The 19,459-nt window shown below is 35.5% G+C and overlaps 1 protein-coding gene across 1 annotated transcript; it reads right to left on the reverse strand.

Annotated features, from left to right (window-relative positions):
• LOC109848942 (eukaryotic peptide chain release factor subunit 1-2-like) lies at nt 8,775-17,346 on the reverse strand. The gene is given in 7 exon segments (XM_020418678.1): nt 8,775-9,194; nt 9,276-9,525; nt 9,527-9,745; nt 9,747-10,059; nt 10,061-10,212; nt 10,214-10,317; nt 17,006-17,346. Coding segments are annotated over 5 exon segments (972 nt in total). The 5' UTR covers nt 10,274-10,317; nt 17,006-17,346; the 3' UTR covers nt 8,775-9,194; nt 9,276-9,297.

Genomic DNA, 19,459 nt, shown 5'->3' on the forward strand with positions numbered 1-19,459 from the left:
TACCTGTAGATGATCTATTTGCCAAAACAACTTTCGTTCTCTCTGGGAGTAAAAAGAGTCGGTCAGGGATCTATCTGCAAAGAAAAGGAAAACAGAAAGAGATGATAAGTGCAATACAACTATACTACATGGGTCTATTTGCAATCAACTCTTTTGGAAATGAACTTTGACCAAAGGATTAACCCCAAAACAAAACAATTTCAAACAAGGAGGACGAGCAAACTCACTGTCCATTTTTGTGACTTTGTCTTCAGAAGTCGGTGGAGGCGTTAAAGGGGTGATGCTGCCAACTTCCCAACAAATCATAGATGTTAGATGATGATGTTGATGAGATAACATGCACAATGAGATAGAGAGGGAAAGTAGGACAAATTTTCAATTTCGACCCATTTTGAAAGATATTTGCTAAATACAACTTATTTTTACTTTAATTGTCAAAATCGACCCAGTTTCAGCCAACTCGATTTTGGTGAAAAACTTTACCAAACATCACGAGACTTCAAGTCCCGTGAAGTTTATGCTTGTGATTAAACATCACGGGACTTGAGTCCCGTAATGTTTAGTGATGTGCAAAACATCACGGGACTTGAAGTCCCGTGATGTTTAGTAAGGTCGTCCATAACATCACGGGACTTGAAGTCTCGTGATGTTTCAGTTGGCATTTCCAGAGAGCAAACGCTCTCTGGAAAGTCCATCTGCAACTCCACAGGACTTCAAGTCTCGTGGAGTTTAGCACACCATCACCGTCGGTGATCGATCCCGCCGCCGTCACCGTCGAAGTTCGCCGGAAATTAGGGCATCGACAAATTTTTAGGTAAAATTTAAAAAAATTCTCCTAATTTTTTATATGTTCACACTATTTCATGCTAATAACTTGTTAAAATTTAGATTTTGAAATAAATTTCAAAATATTTATGAATTTTGTGAAGAAAAATTAAAGAAATTTGTGTATGCAGTTAGAGGGGAAATTATCAAAAATTGTAATTTGGTTAAAATGTTTGACATTTGGTTAAATTTATAGAAAACCACTCGTGCGATATTAGAGGATTTAATGGAAAATAATATTTTTTGTATTTTTCGTGTAATATTGATATTGGAATTTTTTATTCTTCAGAGGTAACGATGAACATTCGAATTATAATTCTTTGTTCATATGATGGAAAGATTAACTATCTCAAGAATAATATGCTCGTATATGAAGGAGGTGTGATGAAGCCGTTGTTTATCTCAAAATCATGTACTTTCGATGAATTAGTTAATGACTTACACAAACTTACATTAACCAATTCATGTGAGTATCACCTCAATATTATTTACAATTATCCTGTTACGAGGAACAAAACAAGCGACATTCAAATCTCGAGCGACTACGACATGGATCGTATTGGAATATTGCATGACGAGAAGCCTTCGGTGGAATTATTTATTGAAAAGCATCACAGAAATTTGGGCAAATTAGTAAATCCCGACGGAGTATACTCTCGCATGTTAGAGGACCTTGAAGTTGACTCCGCCGGCTTTTTATCTCCGTAACAAGATGTAGGATGGACACAGTCAAAATACTTGAGTGGTCTTTCATTTCAAAATCAGGAAATCTCTACAGCAGCAAGTGCTATCAGAGAACAATTAGCCGATTTCGCTTGTGGGCACTTCAAATGCATTCGATGCTAGCACTCCCCATAAAGATCCAATTGCTTCCACATGAGTGGCGATAGAAGATGATAATGTAAGTGTCGAATCTGACGATGATGATGAAGAGGATGGCTTACAAATTAATAACATGATGTGTTTGATAGATCGTGATGAAAGGGAAAACTAATATATTGACGGATGTTATACTAACAATGAGTATGTCGTGTTAGAGGATCCGTCGCCCGATAAACTTCATGGAGAAGAATGAATTTATAACTCAACGATGGAAAGTATTTCTATCGACACTAATATCATTGATGATACACAAGGCGAGAACTTCTCATTCAAAAAGGACGATCTATTTGAAAGCAAGGAGAATTTAATTCATACGCTTTGTTTGTGGGTCATCCAAAAAATGTCAAGTTTAGGCAAACAAAAAGCAATGCAACTAGCTATAATGTAGTTTGTTTTTACCGCAAAGATTGTGAAGAAGAAGATAGTGGTGGACACCATGACGGCAATGCAAAATGTCCTTGGAAGTGCAAAATGTCCTTGGAAGCTTAATTCATGCTTGGGTGTAAGAGTAGGCGGGTAATTTAAAATCACACACTACAACAGACTCCACACATGTAGCAATCCTCGATTAGAGATGAATCATAAGCACACATCCGCTTCTTTCATATATTGATTGATTATACCTAATCTAAGGGAGGATCTTGATCTAAGTCCAAAAGAATTTCGTCTTTTAGTGCATAAAGAGACTAACTTGGATGTATCATATAACAAGTGTTGGAATGTTCGGAGGTAATGATAAAAATATTTGGGGATTAGGATAAATCTTATGAGATCTTACCACATTATCTTGAAGCACTCAAAAGAGAAAATCCGGGAACAATGTATGAAGTATCATCAGACCATGTTAATGGCGGAGAGCGATAGTTCACAAGTGTATTTTGGGCTTTTGGGCCTTGCATTAAGGGTTTCAGATATTGTTGTCCTCTTCTTAGTATTAACGGCACCCACTAATACGGTAAATATAAAGGCATTTTGCTTGTTATAACTGGAGTATACGTAGATTGTGATTTATTTTCTTTGGCATTTACAGTGGTTGATGTTAAAAATACAAAAAAATTAGGCATGGTTTTTCATGCATTAGATTTCATATCCCTAGTGTGGGAGTGCGGACGATTACATTCATATCTGATAGGATGAAAGAAATTTTAATAACACTACAAGGACATTTTCTATCACCACATCAACATCGCTATTGCTTTGCGACATATTAGGGACAACTTCAAGAGGAAGCATGGATAAGTGCAGCTTTAAGATATTCTTTGGCAAGCTGGTTATGCAATAGAAAAAAATTAGTTTATGAGCAACTACGGGAGAGGATTAAGTTCATTTCATGAGATACACATGAATGGATCGATACTAGTTTGGGTCCACACAATGTTGATAAGTGGGTTTTATGTGAAGATGGCGGAGCACGGTTTTGTATGATGACCACAGATGCTTCTGAGAGTTTCAATGGTGTGCTTAGGAGAGCACGTGGTATGCCAATACATTCACTAGTTGCAAACATGTTTTACAGACTTAATAAATTCTTTCTTAGACGTCGCACATTTGGTGAAAATATCCCGTCAGAGCTGACGCCGAAGGTTGAAGGCATATTAGTGGATTGGATTGTGCATGCTCGATCATTTTGTGTCGTAAGATACAATTTTAATGAATGAGAAGTCATTGAGGGAATATCACATAGAGAAAGTCGCTCTTACAAAGTTAATATGCTAGTGGATCATACTTATATATGCACATGCAATGTACCGCGATTATAATGGCTTCCTTGTTCCTATGTTGTCGCAATTTGCTCTAATCTACAAGGTGGTGCGAGGATTTCACATTATACATTTGTCGCAAATTGGTATTCAACATACAACTATCAACCAACGTACAAAGAATGTTTTCGTCCACCCTATGATAGTCGACATTGGGTACAATACGGGCCACAGATATTACCTTATTTGTATAAAAGATCAGCTGGACGACCTCATTCCGTACGAATTAGAAATAATATGGATGTCGGTCGAGAATGAATTAGGAGGAAAAATAAGTATAGTAGATGCGATCAACCTGGCCACAACAAAAGCAGTTGTCCAACTGGGATTAGGCGTTGATTTTTAATATTAATCCTTGTTCCCATGTGACAATCGTTTTTTATAATAACCTTCTAATTTCAGTTCTTATTCTCATGTGACAATGATTTTTTGTAATATGTAACCTTTATATTTTAATTCTTGTTTCATGTGACTCTCGTTTTTGTAATATATAACATTCTTCTTTGAATCTTGAATCTTGAATATGTGAAATACATATGATTAAGTCATTCTACTAAAAAATCTAACTTATTATATTTTAATATTTTAATCTAAGATACATCCATTATGGACCCGGGACCGATGCAACCCGACGTATTGTACCTTCAGACAGATCATCGTTCACACTATATTGGCTTGGGACATGTAAAAAATGGTGTATATATATTCATTATTTTTTGGCGCTAATTTTAATTTTTCTCAAAATATTTAATCAATTTTGATTAATATGCAGCCTGTACCAGAAATCACCATAGTGGAACATACACAGAGTCATTCGGGCTGGGTCGTTGAGGATGAGAGAGTACTACAGTTGTTAGCTTAAGCCGGTTTTTTGGGAGTGTTCAACAGTGAGGTATATTAGGCTTGACTGGTCCCTAATCAGTGTACTGATTGAGAGGTGGAGGCCATAGACCAACACTTTTTATATGCATATAGGAGAGTGTACTATTACACTACAGGATGTAATCGTCATACTTGAGCTCCGCATCGATGGCCCGTTTGTTACGGACACTGATGATCATAATTGGACTGAAGTATGTGAGATGCTTCTTGGTCATGTTATCGACTTGAGGAGTGGTGCGATGAAGCTATCGTGGATTCATATGATATTTATAGGAGATATACCAGTTGATACCACAATTGAGACGCTTCAGTATCATGCTCGTGCTTATATATTACACATGATAGGGTGCATACTATTTCCTGATGCGAGCAAAAATCTTGTACATGCACGATGGCTGCCACTGCTAGAGAATTTTGGTGTATGCAGCAGTTTATCATGGGGTAGTGCGGCATACCTGTATAGAGAACTAGGTAGGGTCTCCTTGATGCAGAATAAAGAATTCAATGGATGCATGACATTAATATAGATTTGGTCATGGGAACGCATCCATATTAGACGACCTACTTTGCTTGTGCACCGCAATCTACAGGGCCAGTCTCCTTTGGCATACATGTATAATTAATGTATAAATTTTATTTATATTGAATTTGTACTCATATATTCTTTATACCAAATAGGTATAATGTGAGGTACGCTAAGTATAAAATAGCGACGCGAAATATAGAGTTTTATCGAAATGAGCTTGATGGCCTCCAACACCAACAGATAAATACAAAACTCAATTCATTATGAATATTTTAATTTTGTTGTAGATACTAATAAAAGTTTTTTAAAATTTTAGTTCAAGTGGACGCCTTATTCTCCACCAGATCTCGATATGCATACTCTTGCACCTATTTGTCGAGATAGCGCTGCTTTGTAGAGAATCAGAATCATATTGATATGTTAGGAGATTGTGGAGATGCATGTCCTAGATCGTGTTACGATAATTTCTGCTCTCTCAGCATGTTTCGGATCCTGTTGAGCAAATCGATCGTAGGCGACGGATGACATTGCATTGTATGGACTGGGTCGTATTCCGTGCGGCCTACATAGATAGGTGGATTAATAGGTGAGATTTCATATATGATGAGAGAGTTACAACTGTTGATTATACCACGTATATGCGTTAGTATTAGGATATCACACACAGATGGGTCACACGCGACCCACAGCCATCTGCTGAATATGTGCCACGCCCATCGACAGATAGTTACATCCCTAGTGCTATGATCGAGAGAGATTATGTAAGTTTCTAAATTAAATTAAAACTCAATTCTTTTTTTATTAAGATATTATCTGCTAAGTTGTGTATATATTTATTAACTCGCAGATCAATGCTTTTGATGACATTGAAGTTGATATAAATGAGCATATCAACAAAATCCAGGATCCGACAGTGTTAGGGATTTTCAACAGGATCAAACAGAGAATAGGAAGCATGTTTCATAAGGCTTATGTCGACGAGTTTGCAGGCCGTGAGGATAGGTCTCGATCATTTGGGGAAGTGTACATGCGACAACGTAGACCAGGTCCAAGGACGCCATGTGATGATGGAGCCAACATTTCTCATAGCACGACACATGCTGATGGAGCCGGTACTTCTTAGCCTCATACACAACCAGATACTCAGATTATTAAGGCTCATCAGCAGGAGCAGAGGGGGCGGGGAAGGGGGGAAGAGCGAGGGGAAGGGGAAAGAGAGGGAGAGGAAGGAGAGGAGGACTTTTGGGATGTATGTGATTTTCTTTTGTTCAAATTTGTTACTTTTGGGATTGTTCAAATATGTTAATTTTGTGGATCGATTATTGTTTATATATGTGATTTTCGTGAGTATTGTTTGATTCATGGCTGAATTTTATGATTATTGTTGATATTCAGTATATATGTGATTTTCGTGTGTATGGTTTGATTCATGTATATTGCTCTGAATGAGGCGAATCATTTCATGTATATTGTTGTGAAATAGTTGGGCTTGTTTGATTCATGTATATTTCATCATTTATAAAAAACGTCGTGTATATAAAAAACTGTGCATGTTTTTTAAAACCTGCAGCTCCACGAGACTTGAACTCCCGTGGAGTTGCAGGTGGACTTTCCAGAGAGCGTCTGCTCTCTGGAAATGCCAACTGAAACATCACGAGACTTCAAGTCTCGTGATGTTTGGATGACCTTACTAAACATCACGGACTTGAAGTCCCGTGATGTTTTGCACATCACTAAACATCACGGGACTTCAAGTCTCGTGATGTTTGATCACAAGCATAAACTTCACGGGACTTGAAGTCCTGTGAAGTTTGGTGAAGTTTTTCACCAAAATCGACCTAGTTTCAGCCAGTTGGCTGAAACTGGGTCGATTTTGGTAATTAAAGTAGAAATGGATTGTTTTTGGCAAATATCTTTCTAAATGGATCGAAATTAAAAATTTGTCCAGGGAAAGTAAGCATCTAAATTTACTTATTTTGGTTGGTGATCACTGTGCAGAGTGAGAAGAATTATTTTCCTGACAATGCATTACATTGCATTATGATTCGGACCGGAAAGTTTATCCGTATTTATTGTTTGATCTGCTATTTTGGTCACAGCTTGGAAAGGATAGAAAATAGAACTCAATGTAAAAAACCTCTATATAAAATTATGAGTTCAATTCTCACTTGTCTTCTAAACTATTAAATTTATCAATGTTTATTTCATGTACTATGTCCATGCTTATCTCCTAACTATTTCCAGTCCCGCCTTATCTCCTCAACTGTCATTCTCCTCTTATACATTCATTTTAAATACCCACAAAATAATAAACAGAAAATGGTAAGGAAAAGCAGAAATTGACAGTTCAGGAGGTAAATAAAGACAAATTTAAAGGTTTAGAAGGAAAGGTGCGACTAAAAATAGATAACAGTGTAAGCAATAATGAATTCAATAGTTTAAGCGACGAGAAGAAACTAAAAGTAGTTCACGGAGAAAATGAACAAGCTTGATGGTTTTGGGAGCAAGTATGATGTGAAGCCTAAAATTATACACCGAGTTCTTAGAACATAACATATGTAATACTATCAATTTCAGGCATCAGTCTTTGGGACGCCCCCTCTTAAATTATTTTAGGGTATTTTTGACCAAAAAAGTTATGATATTAAAGGTTAGAAATGGAGTAAAGTTCGAAGTATTTTAAGTGCAAATAACCAAAAATTTTGAAATTATAAGTATGGAAATATTATCTTGGGATATAATCTGTCAAGGTGGAGCATTATTTATCGAGTGTGACCACCGTATATTTATGAACACATGAGCACGTTCGACATTTGATTATTAGAATTTGCAGGGACCATAAACCCGAATATATGGGACCGGGCATTTATTATTGTCAAGTTAAATGATTCTTCTTTTGCAGTTCAACTCTCAACGGTTATCTATCTCATCAGTAGGCTTTTATTGCACCACTCTTAAGTTTCACAAAGCCAGTTTTTTTGCAATTCAACTCTCATTTAGTTTATATAAACTAACCTCTCATTCTTGCCTTCATACTAATATCGTAATAGGGATTTAGTCTTTTTAAAATGTACGTTTAATGCTGTTAGAAGAGTGCTGATTAAAGATTTTGTGATATTTTTTTAAATAAAAATAGTTCAAGACATTTTCCAATAAAAATAGTTCAAGATTTTTGTGAGTTAGATATACACTTATCTAACTCACTAGTCAACTAATGTAAAGCTTTTACAATTATGAATGTAAAACACATAAGGGCCTGTTTGGTTTTTTTTTTTCATACCACAAAATTGAGTAGTCCGACTATGCTGATAGCTACAGTAACACGTACGAGACCGAGCCTAATTTTTTGCTTTTTGCTGTGAATTGCTAAGGATCTACCAACTCAGCTACAATACCATGCCCCTTTTAACAAACCAAACAGAGGAATTGGTTGTAATACTATAACACTTACATCTACGGTATTACAACCCCTAAAAAATGGCAACCAAACAACCCCTAAATTACGCAAAACCTATTCACATTTGAATTACAACTCTCGATTAATCCTCCTAGTATTCCGAAAATTTTCAAATACAGCACCAAAAATATGTGCAGAAATATTTATATTGATATGTCCTTAGTATAAGTTGTAGATCCATATGACCTCAACTTGGACTCAAAGGTATTGCTTTACCAAATTCTCACACAAAGAAGCCCGTGCTATAAAAAAATGTCGAAAAAATGCCCTCGCAGCGCAAACATACATTACGAAGCAATCACTCAGTAGAAGCAGCTGCCCATTGATTAAACCCAGGCAAATAACTAGAAATCTATTTACAACTAAAGAACACACGCAAAAGCATGCACCTAACATGTCTCAAATAAATGCACACGCAGCCAAAATTTTAGAAAAGATTGATCAGTAACATAAAGATGTTGCAGGTACCTGACGCTTTCGATCACATGAGAGTTTTAACACTGCAAAAATGCACCCAACATCAATTCTTCCTAAATAAGGAAACAATATCAGCATAAAAGGTAATTACATAGGTTCTGCCAAAACAAACTAGCTGCGACAGACGTTCAGAGTTTTACAGCTAATGTAATCAGAAACATCAGAGACCATGACAATGAGGCAGACACCGCGAATTAACATACTGTAGACTATGATGAATCAAATTAACATACTAGAACACGAAGTATCACGATAGACCAAGCAACAGTTTGCAAAGCATCAGGTGACCGATTGTAATCTTCGATCTCCGATATTGCGTCATCCAGCTGGCCAATCAATCGATCGATTAATTCCCCTCTATTCATCGAGAATCTTATATTTCATCCTAATCAAGAATAATAATAAAAATACATCATTAGCACTAAGCATTTGACGATAGAACGAGAAAAGACAATGCAACACCAACCCTTCAATTTTCTTGGAGAGCGCTAGCTGCTTCTGTGAAGAGGGTCCGGGTGCAATTCAGGCCAGCTCCTTCTACTGAATGCAACATATTTACCGGTGTCTTGACTAATCTCCTCGAAGTATTTTCCTATCAGCTTCTTCTCCTGAATGAACTTGACATTTGATAAAATTTCTGCTGATAACTCAATTGCCTGATTGAAACCATTCTCTCCTCCATAAGAAACATCGACTACGTTGAGTATTTTAGCTTGATCGAAGCCGAGGATCAAACATGTCAGACTGGCTCAGCTCAGTTTTGAAATCAGCAGAACCAGCTAAGATAAGATCAGCAACATTCGGTTGACTAGTCGCAGGATTAATGTAGAACTGTGTTGCAAGTTCAGCAGTCTTTCTGACATAGTTCTGACGTTTTTCCGTACGAAGCCGAGCAAATCGAAGCGCAGACTGTCCTCCTCGTCCATGCTTTTTTTCGAAGATCAACAGTAAATTTGTGAAGGATCTCACGAGTATTGCCGCTTAAAGTGCCAAAAAGGGTTCCATTTCCATCCATCACTATGAAACCGAACTTGTCATCAGATTCAAGGAGTTCATCCAATGCCCCGGTATGAAACTTGTTGTCACAAAGATAGAGCGATGCATTGATGGGCTTGAATGGCTCAAAGTCTATGGTAACCTTCTTCTCCTTCCCATCATCAGTAACAATTGTTCCAGTGTAAAAAAGAACTAGTACATTGGGAGGGACCTTGTTGTAAAGCTTCAACCTTTGTTGAGCTGAAGTGATAGAACACAGATTGTCGGTTGACTCTACTCTTGATGTTTGAGGCAGTTCCATATTCATCACCAAGCATCTTAGCCACTCTAGATACCTGATCACGAGGTGGCATAATCAGTGAGATCGTGCTTGTGCCATTGCCCCTAGCCGCCTCCAAAGCTTTGATAATTAAGTTTCTTTAACTTCCATATCTCGATGTTCCTATCGGTTTCGTGAGCCTCAGCCATCTTCTAAACAGACTGTCGCACAAGAATAAAGGAGATCGATCAACCTGACAAAACAGATGACAGTAATTAGGTTTATGTTCCAAGTGTACATCTATCATTTAAGGGCATAAAAAGATAAGAGTTCAGAACAAAACTTAAAACATGACAGACCATCAACAATCACAGGAAGAATACACCTTAGAATAGTTTCGTATATCCTCCATAATTCCCATATACATCTCTACAAATCTAAGATAGAAATCTTGCATATCTCACCCTATTAATATGATAAACTGAGTAAAGAAGAAGTTCATATACACATCCCTCTGAATATTTATATTTGCAGAACTTCGTGCACCCGTGTCAAATAGATATCTAGGAGAGAAATGTTTCAATAATATTCTGTTTGCCGTGTTTTCTTCATCCTTTGGATGTACAACCTTATAATCTCAATAATATTCTATTTAGGAGAGAAATGTTTCAATAATATTCTATTTAGGAGAGAGGTGCTATTTTCGCATGTACAACCTTATATAATTTCATAACTTACAATGTTATATTTCTCATAATTGCTAACACCAAAACTTTATATCATTTTAGATCATACATCTTATATCAGCAAAGGTACCGTAGTTTTTAGCACCAGCATATGATAAGATTAGGCTACAACAACTCTATGCAGTAATTAAATCCCAGCCTCTACTGTACTTTTCGGTCTCTCACTATGTTCTGATCAATCAGTACAATTCTACTGTGACCATTCCCCGCTCTCATAGAACCTACAAGCAAGCATCTAAATAGTTGCTACAAACATCGATCACGCACATATGTTAATGTAAACAATGTAATATCTAAAATATTCTAAGAGCAAGATCCCACTCAAGATGCTAGTGGGGAAAAAAAACTAAAACTAGTTTTGGTGAGCTTATATTATTTAGAATTTGGCTACGTTCCAGCTTTGAGCTACATTTTTGTCCGTTAAGAATTAAGATAACTAAATTACAAAAAAGTAAATTGTTTGGAGATCCTTCTCTGCTTTTAAGGAGTTTGAAGAAACAATTACAGGTCAACGTTACAAAAGGCGCTAAGCAGACTAAGTGTTTGAGCCAGCGCCTAGTGCTTAGACGCCTAGGCGGCGCCTAGCCATTTAGCTCCTTTTAAAATTATTTAATTATAATAATTAATAAAAATATGTATTAAATTCATATAAATTTGTAAAAAAAATAGCAATCTTAGATCCACAATAAACCATGCATAGTTGAATACTAAATAGCCAAAATAATAACTAACAATGTTATAGAAAGCGCTAGGAGGTCTAGGCGTTGAACCTGATATCTAGAGCCTTATTTTTTACTTTTTAATTACAATAATTGGTAGTAAATGTCAATGTTGTAGAAATCTTAAATGCCGGACTTGTGTCTAGACAAATTTCTTTCTTAATTTAAGTGGCGGTTGAGGTCTTTGTTGCAAGTAGGCGGAAGTAGTGGAAGTGTTCATATTTGGAGGTTAAAGGAGTTTGGATGAGGTTGGAGGACGTAGAGGCCACAACGTAGAAAATCATGATCATTGCCTAAAGAATGCAGTCTATGTAAGCAGAAAATGCTTCCCTAAACATTCCCAAAACCTAGGTGGGCAGACAAAGTATCGCCTAGGCGCTAAGCGCTAGTTAGGCAACCTAGGAACTATCTAGGCCTAAGTGTATGCCTAGGCGCACGAAACGGAGGCTTTTTGAAACAGTGACAGGTTCATGCAACCAACTATGCAAATCTTCAAAAGGCTATTCAAAGAGCCTCAATGAGTACTTCGATTATTCTGGAAAGTTGAGTGGACAATAATCCTTATCCAAGCAAGATATCCAGAATTTCCAACGTATCTAGATGAGCGAAAACCTGAAGTTTGAAAATTAAATTATTTCCATATATCATATCAATGACATCAATTACGAACCCTATCTTTAACAATAACAGCTACAGACTTGCTTAATTACTTATAAACAAGACAAAAAAACCCATCAAAATGTAGATACATAAATCCATTAGAATATTACATAAGAAAAATAGAAGTCTTTCATAGAAAACAAATTAAAGGTATGTAATGCATGCTCATGTTTTTTTTAAGCCAAAAATAGGGCAAGTTGCCCTGTTTATTAAAATATATATATCAACGAGAATGTGCAGAAGATTACCCGGATTAACAAAGGAAGGAGGTGGGAGCAAAAAAGATATTGACGGAGGGGAGCGGACCTTTGTCGTCACCCTCCAGTCAACAGCTTCCAAGCCTTCCGAAATTCATGTAAAAAAGCAAAGTATCTGGCAAAAAATACCATTACATCCTACTAACATATCCAAGACCAAAAACAAGCTCCACCCAAAACATAACAGCCAAAAGAACAGAGAAGATCCGAAAACAAAGAAGTCCAAAAGATCAGTACCACCTCAGAGGAGAGTTATTTGAGATATCTAAGAAGGAGCTGTGGGCAAATCAGGTGGGATCTCATCCCCCTAAGAGAAGTTTTCTTCAGCAACATCATTCCCAGATGTTTTAGCTATCTCTTGCAGACCAATGTTGATAGCAGCATTAAACATTTGGTGTGCTCGCCTGCTATTAGAGACTCATGTCCAGTATAGAACAAAACGGGAAGAGTTAGCAGCAATAACTGAAGAAGAAGAACGAATATTATTGAAAATAAGATTGTTTCAACTGTTCCAAATGCACCAACAGGTACAGGGGAACAGAACCCTCCAGATAGCTTTATGATGTTGACTGTCCAAGAAATCTTCTTTGTCATTGAACAATATGATCACCTCCTACGGCCAAAGGCTGGTGTTTGAAGATGGGAGCAAAATGGACCAGACTGCTTGGGTAACAGGGCATGAAATGAACAGGTGGTCATGAGTTTCCATCGCCTGGTTACACAGAGAGCAAGATGAGTCCCCGACCATCCCTTTTTGATCAAATTATCCTTGGTTTGAAGTTTTTTCTTGCTAAGGATCCATAGGAAGGTCTTGACCTTGAGGGGAGTTGGGGATCTCCAAATAAAGATGTGAAGAGGGGATAATGTACCATCATTGTTAAGTATGCCATATAGGGAGTTCACCGAGAAGGAGTTCGAAGCATTGAAGGGCCAGAAAATAGCATCAAATTTACTCTGAACAGACCTAACTTGATCGATGAAAGAAATAAGGTCATCAATGTCCTTTTTATCTTCCATTGTGATGCCTCTCCTCAGGATTGGGTACCATCTCCAGATGTTATTATGCCAATATCCTTGGGAGTTGACTACACTGGATGAAGAGAAAGCCAATTTAAAAGCTTTGGGGGAATAAACTACTAAGAGAGTTATTCCCCACCTACCTGTCAAACCAGAACTTACAAGACTCACCCGACCCTATTTTCCATCTGACAAAACTGATAAAAGTAGGGTATATTGCCTTTAGATCAAGGATGAACCTAGATGCAGTACTCTTAGGATTGGCTATAGGGTTGGATTGATTGGATGGATATATAGAAAAGATGACTTTACTGATGAGGCTCTCTATCTAAGATTTTACAAATCCACTTAGAGAGTAGGGCTTGATTAAAGAGATCCAAATTTTTTACCCCCAATCCCCCCTGCTTTATCCTTGCAAACTATATCTCATCTGACTAGATTTTTAATTTTAGATGGTTGAGAGCTACCTCCCCAAAGGAAGTTCCTTCTAATCTTATCAATGGCAAGAATGACCCAACAAGGAAGTTTGAAGAAGGACAGGTAGTATAGAGGAAAAGAAGATATGACCGAGTTAATGAGGGTTAGCCTACCTCCAATAGATAAGGATATGTTTTTCCAACAGGCCAACTTCCTCGAGAAGGAGTCTAAGAGAGGTTGTCATTCTTGCCTAGAGAGAGAGTCGTTTTTGAGAGGGAACCAAGATAAGAAAAAGGGAGAGTACTAACTGGGCAGTTAAGGATAGAAGCTAGTTGATCACCTTTGTTTGGATTCCTACCAAGGTAGAAAAGATGGGATTTTAAGTAGTTGACTTTGAGGCCAGATACATTAGCATAGATGAGAAGAATGTTTTTGAGAACTCTGATATCATTGTTAGAAGCATTACAGAAGAGGAGAGTGTCATCCGCAAACTGAAGAGTCCTTATAGCTTTGAGATCTCCTCTTAGCTTAAGGGCTGAAAGATCTCCAGCTGCAACACTGTTCTGGATCATCTTACAAAGGACATCAGCTATAAGAAGAAAAAGCAAAGGGGAAAGAGGATCTTCCTGTTTTAATCCCCTATGACATTGGAAGAATTTGGTAGGGGATCCATTGACTAGGACTGCTACTTTGGAGGATGAAAGGATGCAGTGAATCCACTGACACCAAGAAGGACTGAATCCTCTAGCAAGAAAAAGAGAGGAGAGGAAATTCCAATTGACACAATCAAAGGCTTTAAAGAAGTCCATTTTTATGGCATACATCTCTTTTTTACCTGCAGAGTAATAGTTGATCATCTCGTGAGCTAAGAGGATGGAATCTAAAGCTGACTTGCCGCTCTGAAAGGCAGATTGTGAAGAACCGATAAGAGAGGATAAGAGGGGTTTGAGTCTGTTTGCCAACACTTTAGAAAAGATTTTGACTGAACTATTGATGAGGCTGATGGGTCTGAAGTCTTTTGGCGATTCTGCACCATCCTTCTTGGGGATTAGGCAGATGTAAGAGTAGTTGAAGTTGTGCAGCAGATGGGCATTAGAATGGAGGGATTGAATGAAGGAGATGATATCCAAATACAAGTCATTCCAGAATGTATGGAAGAATAACATTGGAAGACCATCAGGTCCAAAGGATTTGTCTGGGTGCAAATCAAAGACTTCCCTCTTGATTTCTTCTGGGGTGAAAACAAGGTCAAGAGAGGAGAGATTTGGGGAAGGTGTAGGATATAACATTTCCCAGTTAACTAGAAGGTTAGAGTCTCTTGGGGCTTTGAAAAGATCTGAGAAAAAGTCATAAAAAGACTGCTTGATATCTATCTCTGAGGAGATGATAATGTTGTTAGAAATAAGATGAGGAATGAAATTTTTTTCTTCCGTAAAAAGAGGTAGATCTATGAAAGAAAGCATTATTGCTATCCCCTTCTTTGAGCCATTGAATTATAGATCTTTGTTTCCATTTAGTTTCTTCAGCCCTGGCTAAAGTAAAAAGCTGCTCTTTAAGATTGAGCCTGTTTGGAATTGGCATCTAGAGGTTTACACGCCATCTTGAGTTTGATTTGGGCTATGATTCAATCACTTTAGGTAAAATCCTATTTTATTAGCCACATATACTAAGGTAAGTACTAATTTAATTTGCCCATAAGTTTTAGATTCCAAAGTTGATATATTTACATGAGTAATTGATGCAAAACAGCTTTCAAATGAAACCTGTATTATAAACTTCATAATAAACACACTATGGGTTCACTTAAGAGGAGAAAATACAAGGATGTCAAATAAGCTTTTGTTTTCAGCAAGTTTCTGGACAAGATTAGCTAATTACCTGATTTTAATTTTTATCTTTGTTAAAGCCCATGTCAGAATGCTGATTATTTTGGAAGCCTTAAGGATCAAACTTTTTTGGTTTTAGGATTGATCCTATCAGCCTATCTTCATCTTTCGCCTTCCTATTTTGTCCCTGTGTCAAATAAGTTTCTGTTTTCAGCAAGTTTCTAGACAAGATTAGGTAATTACTTGATTTTACTTTTTATCTTTGTTAAAGCCCATGTCAAAATGCTGAAATTTGTTTGGAAGCCTTAAGGATCAAATTTTTTTGTTTTTTTAGGGTTAACCCTATCAACCAGTCTTCATATCTTTCGTTTTTCTATTCTGTCGTTGTATAAGATACAACAGCTACCAGCACTGAAAACCCCCATCCTCTTCTCTAATCCATAGTGCAGGATTCATTATCATACATAATTTTTCACAAGCATATAGATGAAGTTCTTTTTAAAGCTCCTTTTAGGGGCTAACTATGTTTACAGTCTAACTGCATAGCTCTCACACCGCAAGGCCGACTTACAATAAGTTCCCATGAACATAAGTTACTTGTAGACAGTAAATTTTCAGGGAGGAACCATGCCAAGCTCTACAGTTAAGTATGCTTAAACCACCATACTACAATAAACTTGGGACATTACAAAAATGACATTCAATGATGATATCAGCAGAGGCTCAGAAACTACAAGAGATGTTAAATCCTCAGGTAGAAAGGTAGAATACATAAATAAAAGATAACAAATGCATTATTTTAATGCATTAAGTCGCATTGTTCATTTGAGAGGTGCAAAAGGAAGAAACACAAAAATTCTTACATTGTCAATTGTGTCAAAAAGAAACCAATATGAACAAAAAAGATTCTCCCAGGTTTAAGCAGGTTTAAGCTATGAAACAAGAAGCCTTCTAGATCATATAATAACTTTATAATTTATCTACAAAAGTTATACAACTTTGTACATTAAAAATTTGGACTTATATAGAACCAAATGCAATGATCTATCTATTGATTTGATAACACCGAACAATGTAAGAAGTAAAAGATGGAAAAACAATGATCACGGTTCTCCTCCTAACTATATCAATATTTACAAAAATACTGTTAAGACATAAAGTGGATACACATCAACACTATAAAGTTATCACATATCTACACATAAAAATATAATATTTATCTTCTTTTAAAGGATAATTAGATAAACTGTGCAAGTAAATTCTATAACCGTTAAAACTTTGATTGGTCAAGAAACATACTCATATTATCAGCCTTCTACATGAGTATTCAGTCTCCTCAAGGATCTTACAAGTATAAAGATGGTGCCTTTAATCTAGCCAATGACCAAAGGGACCTCTCCATAAAAAAATAAATCATCATTACACAAAATCAATAACCTTAGATCTAGAGTAAATCATAACCCTAATCCCTCCAATATAAAACTAATCGCACGTAAAAATCCTAGCGCAAACAATCATAGAAGTTACTCGAGACCCTAGAGCGCGAATACAAACGAAATGATAAATTAGCAAGAGATTCGAGGATCGCGGCACCGGATCTGAAACAAAATCATTAGATTGACATCGAAGCGATGGAGATGTCAATTTCTAGAGAGAGAGAGAGAGAGATTGGGGGCGAACCTGAGAGCAGCAGCGTCAGTGCGTGTCGGAGTCCCGGAAAGAAACCCCAGAGAGAGGATTTATATGTGGTGCCAACTGAGAAAGGGATCCTTGCTTGTATTGTAACTTAATTAGAACCGTTGATGATGGATCGGACGGTTAGCAAATTCCGCAACTAATGCTCGTTCTTTATTTATTGGCTTATTTATTTGGTGCAATTAAGAAAAATCTTGGGACTGTGTTATGGAAAAGGACTAGTCATATCATACTCCCTTTGAAAGCACGAGTTCGGTAAAATATTTCTATGGTCAATATTATCCTTCACTATTTTAAATATTTTATTTATATCTTAATCTATCATAATCCTAATTATATCATATCCTTATCCAACGTGAACTATCTGTAGCTTGACAAATTAAAAAATAATATTAATAAAATATAAAACATATCTTTGTAGTATTAGTTTGATAAGATAAAGAAATTATATGTAGCCAACATACTATAATACATAAAATGTTACAAAAAAAAGCTAAAAAGTTTTAAAATTACACAAAATACCCTGAAAAGTTTAAAATTATAAAAATCATCCTAACGTCTAAAAACTTAAAATAATAAACATACAAAATACCCTGAAAAGTTTAAAATTATAAAAATCATCCTAACGTCTAAAAACTTAAAATAATAAACATGAAATCAAGAAATTAACAGTAGTTTGCATAAAAATCATCCTAACGTCTAAAAACTTAAAATAATAAACATGAAATCAAGAAATTAACAGTAGTTTGCGAAGAATTTAAATTCTGTGAATAACACGTCATTGTCTCAAAAATTATAGAAACACACTCAAAAGTTTACTTGAAATTCTAAAATTTTAAATCTTACAAACAACATAGATGAATTCAACGGATTACCATAATACACCTAAAAATTTCTGACATTTTAAAACTTAAAACAATAAATATAAAATTAAGAAATTAACAGCAGCCTCTAAAGAATTTAAAATTTTCAATTAATACTCTCAATGTCCCAAAATTTATAAAAATACCCTTAAAAGTTTAAATTATAAAAAACAACCCTAAAATTCTAAATTTTTTAAAATTTACAAACAACAAAAGATAAACTCAAGAGATTACCCTCGTGAACCTAAAAATTAAAAATTTGTCGAAATTAACCTCAATGTTATAAAAATTATAGAAAAAATCTTTCAAAATTTAAAAATTATAAAAAACTCTAAATTGTTAAAATTTATAACCAATACACATTAAATCTTGAAACTATTGGTAGACCACTAAAATTTAAATTTTCCAAAAATTAATCTATAGTTTTTGAAATTGCAAAAAACACCCTTAAAATTTTAGAGTTACAAGCAATATAACTTACAACTTCTAAACTTAAAAGTAATTTTTTTTAAAGCACTCCCAAAGTTTTATAATTACAAATCAAACCCTCAAAATTCAAAACCACAAAAAAGAACAAGAATTTTAAAACTTGGAAAATAAAAAAACATCTAAAAATAGTCTAAGTTGATACTGATAAACAAAAGCAATAAGAATTGATTAAACATATCCGATTAAAAAATAAAAATTTAAAAAATATTATAGCTTAAAAATTATCGTCACTATATAAATTAAAGCAACTGCATATAATTTTACTAATAAGTTGGAGCATCAAAATACTTAGTAACATTAATTGATAGATGTTTAAATCTATAAAAATAATAAAAGACTATAATATAATATCTTAGCATTAATTGATTATAATTTAGAAACATTAATCTCTGATGTTAATAACATTTATAAGGTAAAAGAATACAATGAATTACGTACAGAAAAACTATCAGAATGTTCAGAGATATCCTTTAAAAGAATCAAGCTATTTCCATTGCAAACAAAAAAGTGACGGAAATAAATTTAAAATTCAGATAACGTCCATGAATCATTTGAATTGGCATTAACATAAGACATATTTATTAAAGAAGCACTAATTGAGTTACATTGAAGAATAATTCAATAATATCTCAATCAAAGAAGAATTCTCTCTGGAAGATATAAGAAAAATTAGTAAGTATTCATAAATTTCATACATTATTCTTGA

Source organism: Asparagus officinalis, chromosome 7, assembly GCF_001876935.1.
Source record: "Asparagus officinalis chromosome 7, Aspof.V1, whole genome shotgun sequence".
Classification (NCBI taxonomy): Eukaryota; Viridiplantae; Streptophyta; class Magnoliopsida; order Asparagales; family Asparagaceae; genus Asparagus; species Asparagus officinalis.